General features: G+C 46.7%; 1 protein-coding gene across 2 annotated transcripts; it reads right to left on the bottom strand.

Moving 5' to 3' along the window:
- Positions 1-2,090: 2,090 nt before the first annotated feature.
- LOC310749672 (F-actin-capping protein subunit alpha-1-like) lies at positions 2,091-8,256 on the bottom strand. 2 transcript variants are annotated; one of them, XM_083587010.1, is made up of 2 exons: positions 8,153-8,256; positions 2,091-3,082 (listed from the first exon to the last, which is right to left on the bottom strand). In XM_083587010.1, the coding sequence occupies exon 2, from the start codon at positions 3,069-3,071 to the stop codon at positions 2,196-2,198; it is 876 nt and encodes a 291-aa protein (XP_083443136.1). In that variant the 5' UTR covers positions 3,072-3,082; positions 8,153-8,256; the 3' UTR covers positions 2,091-2,195. The 2 variants fall into 2 exon arrangements, with proteins under 2 accessions (XP_083443136.1, XP_083443137.1); XM_083587011.1 differs by having other exon boundaries at positions 8,183-8,238.
- Positions 8,257-8,754: the final 498 nt, after the last annotated feature.

Below are 8,754 nucleotides of genomic sequence, written 5' to 3'. Positions count from 1 at the left end.
GAGGAAGTGTAGTGAGAAAAGTGTTTCTCCCTCTCTCCTAATATTAGAACTTGTGGACTTCCAATGAAGCTGAATGTTGGAAGATTCAGGGCAGATAAGAGAAAGTCCCTCTTCACAAAGTGGAAACTGTGGAACTTGCTCCCGCTGTTGATGCCCACCAATGTAGATTTAAAAGTAGATTAGACACACGGGTGGTGCTGTGAGTTAAACCACAGAGCCTAGGACTTGCCGACCAGAAGGTCGGCGGTTTGAATCCCCGCAACGGGGTGAGCTCCTGTTGCTCGGTCCCTGCTTCTGCCAACCTAGCAGTTTGAAAGCACATCAAAGTGCAAGTACCAGTAGATAAATAGGTACCGCTCTGGCGGGAAGGTAAACAGCGTTTCCATGCACTGCTCTGGTTCGCCAGAAGCGGCTAAGTCATGCTGGCCACATGACCCGGAAGCTGTACGCCAGCTCCCTTGGCCAATAAAGCAAGATGAGTGCCGCAACTCCAGAGTCGGCCATGACTGGACCTTATGGTCAGGGGTCCCTTTACCTTTACCTAGACACATTCATGGCAAGCTAGGATCCGAAGCAGCAGCCAGTCATGGCCCCAATCCCTTGGTGTAGCCTCCTCCAGCCAGCACCACGTGGACTTCTGCTTCCTTCCTCTTCCTCCTCCTCCTCGTCCCTGGACCTGAGGTTCCCCATCCCTGGTACACAGGGAACTTAGCATTGCAGAACACATCTTCTGGGTCAAGGATGAGGAGAAAGAAACATTTTCAACTTGTGTTATTAAAGCCATTTCGGCACTACATCCTGCAGTTTGCCTTTTTCCAGCAGACAGAGAGCAGGGAATAGGGAGAGCTGCAGCTCTTCATAAGCCAGACTCTCTGCTTTTTTGGAAGCAGGGTGGAAAGCGGGCTCGCCAGATGTCTCTGGGACTGACCTGCTCCAAGAGGCAGCAGCTTGATGAATATCTCCGTGGCTAATTAACGCCCGTTTTCCAAAGAGAATGGGAGGGAAAGGGGATTCATGCTCCTCAGATGGGAATCTGCATGTGTGCGTCACACTGTGAGCATCCGTAATAACATCCCAAATGACAGCAGCAGCTTTCTATACAGACTGCCCCTCCCCAGCTCCTACACACACATGCCGCAGCTCACTCACACTTTATGTCTGCCTCTAGGTCTATTTTGGACTGCCTTGTCTCTCTTCATTTTCTCCCATTTCCTTTTGCTTCCCTCTAATAGGACAGGCTGCTTCTGTGTATTCTCTCTGGATGACCTCCTCATTACCCCATGGCTGCTGCACATGACATCACACACACACACATGCCAGGCACCCACAGTGTTGTGTAGAACCCGGTGTGCCTGCTCAGGTTCGACTTTGGGGCTTTGTTTTGGGGCATCTGGTTGGGCACGGTGGGAGTACAGAACACTGTCTCTTTCTACAGTGTTCAGTAGGCACACAGCAGCCTCTGCCAACATCTCCTCTGTGAAATTGGTGCCACACAATACAGATGCCATGTTTGTAAGAATTGGATCTTTCAATGTGGCAGCACCCACACTCAAGAATTACCTGCTTTCTTACAACTGCATAGCAGGTCTTTTGTGGCACCTGTAACAGTGCCAGTTTCACAGATTAAAGTGGTCAAACAGGCCTATTTAGGGTAAGGCAATCCCACAACCTGACTTTGCTGGGACGCGGGTGGTGCTGTGGTCTAAACCACTGAGCCTCTTGGGCTTGCCAATCAGAAGGTCAGCAGTTTGAATCCCCACGATGGGATGAGCGCCCGTTGCTCGGTCCCAGATCCTGCCAACCTAGCAGTTCGAAAGCACGCCAAAAAAGTGCAAGTAGATAAATAGGTATCCCTCTGGCAGGAAGGTAAATGGTGTTTCCATGCGCTGCTCTGGTTTCAGTGTTCCATTGCGCCAGAAGCGGCTTAGTCATGCTGGCCACATGACCTGGAAAAACTGTCTGCGGACAAACACCAGCTCCCTCAGCCTATAAAGTGAGATGAGCGCCGCAACCCCAGAGTCGTCTGCGACTGGACTTAACTGTCAGGGGTCCTTTACCTAACTGAATCCCATATGAAACCAGCAACAGCCTGAAAGTGCCCTCACTTTATTTTAAAATTCTATTCCAAACATCTCACATTTCCACAGGCATTGCCTCCCTTCCCTCATCCCTACTGCCGCATTGAAGTGGGACGTTCACTGGCTAGCACGAGCCGCAACAATCTTGGTCATCACAACCTTCTCCCAGTCAAGGCAGGTGCGGGTGATGGGCAGCTGTCTCCGAAAGGACTTCAGGTATGTACCGTTCATGTGCTGATACTCTTCCATCAGCCCACCTTGGATCTCGTTTTCTGCCTTCTCCACCAGCTTCGCAAAGTCTTGTGCTGTTTGGGTCTCATCCGTGACCAGCAGGGTCTCCTCGACATCCTTGATGACCGTCAGGTGTGTGTTGCCATCCTCAAAGTAATGGGCTTGGACCATGATGGTGCCAGACACCTCGGTAGAAGTGGAGGCCGGTGCCAATGCAAAAGTCCATTCTGACTTCCACAGGCCATTCCAGAAAGAAGAGGGCTTGTATTGGTGGCTCTCTATGCAAGCCACAAAGATCTTCCGGACAGCTGTGTCCTTGATGAAGACGCTGCAAAGCCCCTCAGGGTAGTGGTTGCTGACATAGACCTTCAGGGCCTCTTGAAGTGCTCTCCTCCACAGTTCACCTTTCTCATCCTCCTCAGGCTGATCCTGGAAATTGCTTGGCACTCTCTTCAGGTGGTCGTACTTGAAGGAGACTCTGTTCTGAGGGTCCAGGAAGCGGTTCTCCTCCAGCTCATTGTGACGGGTCAGCAACACCTCGCACTTTTTGCTTTTGACTGGAGTGAAATGGTCTTTGTTGTGCACAGCGCAAAGGCTGGCCACCTCTTCACACATCATGGTGTCATCATCCACCAGCAGGCGCAGGTCGCTGAAGGCCTCGTTGAACTCTCCGGGCGGCGCCTGCTTCAAGAGTCGGCTCACCACCTGGGCTTTCTCTGGCTTTGCTAGGGTGTGGTCCCCAGACTCTTGTTCCTTTGACATGCTTGCCTAGTCTGCAAACGACAAATCATAGGATTTTGAATGCAGCTGACTTGCAAAAAGCCCAAATGGATTGACTTATTTTGATGCACTGGCCTATGACACTTGATATATAAGGACCCACCCTAGTTACTACAGTACTTTGCTTTATACTCAGGTAGGTAGCCGTGTTGGTCTGGTGCAGTAGAAATATATATATATATAAATTGTCTAGTAGCACCTTAGAGACCAACTAAGTTTGTCCTTGGTATGAGCTTTCGTGTGCATGCACACTTCTTCAGATACTGTTTTTAATTGTTGTGTTTTACATTGTTGTAACCTGCCCTGGGACCTTCTGGTGACAGGTGGATAATAATAATCTCATACTCTGGGTGGCTTCCAACATACATAAAAACATTATTAAACATTAAAAGACTTTGTGATACAGGGCTACCTTCAGATGTCTTCTAAAGCTTGTATAGTTAGTTATCTCCTTGGCTCAGGAGTCGCCTAACTCCACACCCTCCAGCATTTCTCCGATGAAAATAGGGATGTCCTAGGGGAAAGCGGGACATTCTGGGATCAATTCAGAAACTGGGACATCTTCTGTAAATCCAGGACTGTCCCTGAAAAATAGGGACACCTGGAGGATCTTTAATCTAGATATATTTTTGAAAGTTGATCTAGATATATTTTTGAAAGTTATGCTTTTGGACACGTTTTAATACAGTATATTGCAACCATGGTGGTGGACTGAACCTTTCAAAACTGCACTCATTTTAAACCACTTATTTAAAAACTGTACTGATTTTGTTGGTTTCTTAGAATCACTGAGCAACAACTGAGTACAAGTAGAAGTAGTAGTCATGATAAATTATTACCTTTTACCACCAGGAACCTTCTGGAATCAAGGCAATTGTTCAAACCCTCCCTTGTTGAGAAGACTGAGGATTTTCTCAAACTAAGTTAGAGCAGGCCCACTAAACACAATGGCATGGTTATCTTAGCTCCATGAATTTCAATAGGCCTACTCTGAGTAAAACTTAGTTGGAGACAAGTCTGGGTCTGTAATCCTATGTACACTTAATTGAGAGTGAGGTCTCAGGTCTATGATTTTCAGTCACGAGTCCAGCAATTATGTTTATCACTGAATTAGAATGATTGGCAACCTATAGAAAACTTGAGTGGTGTTTGTTCCAATTCAGCAGTAAACAGCAGGTTTTCCTGGGGGAAATGACAGGATGGAAGGGTGGGGAGGAACCCTGCTCAGACCTGTGCCTGTAAATCATTGGCCTGTGCCCATAAATCACAGCACAAACAGAAGTATGGGTGAGCTCACAGTTTAATTGCAGTTACTGGGGCTTACAGGCCTGAGGAGACCTGTACAGAACATTAAACTGAGAGAGAATCGCATGATGACTTCTATCATTGCAGGATTGCTTGGCCACCTGGCACTGTCTTCACATTGATTCTTCAGCAGCGGATACCATATTTGGTCCCTGAAGCTGCCTACACAACCTGGGCTGTGTGGAGTCACTGCAGACCAGCAACTAATGGCTTGTGGCCCTTGTCCACGGACAACCACTTTGAGTAGCACTGCACTAAGTGAAGCAGAAGCCATATCTTTTTCCAAAAGGCAGCTCTGTCCAAGCTGCAGATGCAAATGATAGCCTCAAGGACAGCATTTTGCCAAACAATCAGGTTACATCCAGACAAGCTGTTCATCATTTGTTGTACCAGGAGGTTACACAACTTGCATCAAAGCAAGTGTAATCCTACGTTTTCCACTGCATTTTCCAATCCCTTTCCTTATCACAACAATCTGATTGGGAGGGGGAGATTTGTTACAATTGTGCAAGCTGAATTTTCCAGCCTTTGACTGGATCCTACCCAAAAACGACAGCCTGAAAGCATCCTGCAGTGACTATTTATTGACCATTAATTCTGACTTGTTTATGGAGTGCTTAGGGTGATGTTGAGTCGAGCAAATGTTCTCCCACAGTTCCCAATGCACTGATATGTCACTTTCCTTATCGTAAAAGTCTGCTTTCTGGGGGAGGCAGGGTTGTTCCACAAGACCCACCCCCCAATCAACTATAGCTGCACACCCTGAGTTTGCCAGAATGTGATTGAGTCTGGCTCCCACAGGGACAGCCTGGCAAGGGCCACTGAGGTACCTTTGGTAATCCTCACAGAACTCTAGCCCAATGGTGGCCATTAATTTGATTTGAACTGATTTTATAATGAATTGATTTTAGAATGCTGTATTATTTTACTGTTGTTAGCCGCTCTGAGCCTGCCTTCGGCTGGGGAGGGCGGGATATAAATAAAAATTATTATTATTATTAGAGACTCTTAAGAAGAGGAGTAGTAGCATGCAGGGTTGGCATGAGATGTTTCGACACCTAAAACCAAAAGTCCCACTGCTGCCCCAAGAAGCTCTTGCAGAGTCTCCATTGCTAAGCAGGTGGGGCTTTGCAGCAGCTTCTCCCTTCATAAAGGTAAAGGTAAAGGGACCCCTGACCATTAGGTCCAGTCATGACCGACTCTGGGGTTGCGGCGCTCATCTCGCTTTATTGGCCGAGGGAGCTGGTGTACAGCTTGCGGGTCTTGTGGCCAGCATGACTAAGCCGCTTCTGGCGAACCAGAGCAGCGCACGGAAACACCGTTTACCTTCCCGCAGGAGCGGTACCTATTTATCTACTTGTACTTTTTTGGCATGCTTTCGAACTGCTAGGTTGGTAGGAGCTGGGACCGAGCAACGGGAGCTCACCCCATTGCAGGGATTCAAACCGCCAACCTTCTGATTGGCAAGCCCTAGGCTCTGTGGTTTAACCCACAGCGCCACCCACGTGCCAGTTTAAAGCCCCATCACACTGCCCAGCAGCAAAGCTGGGTGGCAGAACGTCTCTCCTTTTGCTGGCTTGTCAGGAGGGCAGGCATTCTGCAGAGCTTTGCCCCTGGTCCCTCTCTGCCCACAGAGACCAGGGAGACTGGCTGTAAAGGTGTGCCACCCCTTGAGGCAGGGGCAGATCTACATTTTAGGGTGTCCTGAAGCTTGAACTGTTATGGGGGCCCCTTCGCAACCAGAAACGAGGTATGGGTAACCCCTGTTATCTTCTTCAATAGGGTTGTTCCATGACAGAGCACCACAATGTTTTTTAATCTACACCTCAGATTTTCATTTAAACTGCTGCACTGGATCGCCTCACATGACAAAGTCTCCAGTGCGAATAAATATTTCCTATGCCTTATAGTTTTCAAGTTATGTGGGGGGGGGGTGAAAATTAGGGAAATGTTATACACACACTAATAATGTTGATTTTGGGGCCCCTCCAGGATTGGGGCCTGAAGCTTAAACTTCATTAGTTTCATAGCCTTGGGCTCTGGTAACATGGGAACAGCTTCCCAAATATATAATGGCATTTATTTTGTGGTGTACACAAACCAAAGGGGACATAGACAACCCCCCCCCACTTGAGCATATGAACCTTTAGATGTCCAGATGCAACAGGCATAGTTGTCTTTTTGTGAATCTGTCTGTTTAGCTGGTGGCAAAGTCATGGTCCAATATTGATAGTTTTTGAATATAATAATTGTTGTTGTTGTCCCTTATTAGTCACCTTTTTTGCTACAGCAGCTCAAAGGCACTTACAATATTTTAAGCAAAAAACAAGCACATACATTAAAACCTTCCTGTGTTAAAATATCCCATCCATGTGAAAAGGCCATAGATAGGAAATAGCCCAAAAGCCTGGCTAAAAAGGAATGCTTTTGCCTTTCGCCTGAATGTATGTTATGGCACCACCCTGGGGAGAGTTTTTAGAACCCGGGAACTGGTGTGGGTGCGAGTTCTTTTATTTTGGTGCTCTCTTTTTCAGTTATTTCAATTGATTATCCTTCCTGAAAGAGCCACCTATGAATGGGGGTTCATAACTTATTACTATGTGTCAAAATAAGAAGACAAGAAGGGGAAGCCAACCCAGAAACTGGTGTTTCTACCACCGATTGTCTCTCTAGATCATTTGTAAGTCTATGACGATGTGCACTGGCTGAGGTTGCTGGGAATTGCAGTCCAAAACCTTTGGACAGCACCAGGTCAGCAAAAGCTGGCCTAAAATAACTATTATACCAAGACTACAGGATACTGCAGACCTAAGTTATTCCAAGTGAACTTGAGACTTTAGAGCATGGAGCATACAGCCCTTCAGAGGCTATTGAACTACAACTCCCATCATGCTTGACCAACAACCTTGCTGGCTGGGACTGGTGGGAGTCAGGAGTCCAATAACATCTGGAGGGCTGCAGGTCCCCCCCCCCCCCGCCCTGCGCTTTTGAGCTATCTAGTTGCTCTGATGTTGATTTTACCAAAGCATTCAGGAAAATGAACATTTAACGATCACCTTAATTAGCACCTCTGCCTAATTTGCTAAATGGGAGATGCCTAGATTGGAATTTACAAATAGAGTATAATGATATTTTGATCTGCTGCTCAGTGCATCTGAAATGTGTTTGGTTTCTAACGGTTCTTTTCTGAGCCCAGTCTGAATGAACAGAAATATACTAACATGTTTCACAATTTCAGCGTATTCCCCCGCTCTTATCTTTTATCTTTATCATGAGTAGAGTGTTTTTGGCATTCAAGAGGATGTTTTGAAAGCCAGCAGGTTGGAGGGGAGGTAATCAACATCTTTCCCCAAGAGAAAGTCACTTCGACAGACAGCAAGCAGTGCAAGAGAGACCGCAAACAAGCTGCCATCTCCTGACTTCAAAGCCGTCTCAGGTCAGATCGGGACTACTCTGAAGCACCAGATCAGACCCCAAATTGGAGTGCGTGCAGAGCCCTACAAACAACATCATTAACTTGTCCTGTGTGAAGAGTGTCCATCCCATAATAAGTACCCATCTGCAAGCTCCTCTAAGGCTCCTGGGTGCTAGTATTATGAGAGAGGCTTTCTTAGCCACTGTCTCCACCGACTTCATGATTTTGAAAACCTCTGTCATATGGCACATGTTTCCTCTTCAGTTATCTTTGTTTCTATGAATCTTGACCCTGGACCACACAACACTCTGAAATCATCAATAGGAAGGTAGGCTGTACACACCTGAAAAGACACTTGGAGAATTATCCTGACCTGTTTCCGCTGCACTGTTCAAGTTGGGATTTCAAAGTGGTTGCATTCTATGTTCCCATAGCAACCAGGAGATACCTACCTGGGTTCTATATGAACAGTAGCATTACCCATCCCATGAAGGGAGGATAGTTCCCCACTAAAATAACTCAATGACTCATTCTCCAGAGCTTTTAACAGCCATGACTCTCACATGGTGCATCCCTCAACCTGCTCCTTTAAAACTATCTTCCTTAACCTGGTTCCCTCTAGATGTTTTGGGAAAGGGTCACACTCACACCTTCTTTGTCATTAACAATCCCCAACCCATTGGAAAGAGAGCAAGAGAGAGATTTGCACCTTTTTACACTTTCCATTCTCCTTGGCCCTGAGTGAATTGAACCCTTCTCTGAACCAAAAGAATTGGGGGGGACGGCATGTTTAAATCCTAGAATACTTAACACATTTGTCATATCAAATGTCAGCAAAATGCCAACAGTGTTATAACTCTCAAGAATTGACAAAGACATTCAGCGTAATTCTGGGCATGGGAGCCTCTGCAATTTCTTTTTGGACAAAGTCATTTTGCTAATTGC

This window comes from Podarcis filfolensis (genome assembly GCF_964270895.1).
Source record: "Podarcis filfolensis genome assembly, chromosome: 14".
Lineage (NCBI taxonomy): Eukaryota > Metazoa > Chordata > Lepidosauria > Squamata > Lacertidae > Podarcis > Podarcis filfolensis.
The sequence above is the reverse complement of the archived record's forward strand: the minus strand, read 5'-3'. Positions and strand labels throughout refer to the sequence as shown.

Excerpts from the sequence above, each read along its gene's own strand:
- LOC310749672 (XM_083587010.1), bottom strand. The coding sequence starts at position 3,071 with ATGTCAAAGGAACAAGAGTCTGGGGACCACACCCTAGCAAAGCCAGAG.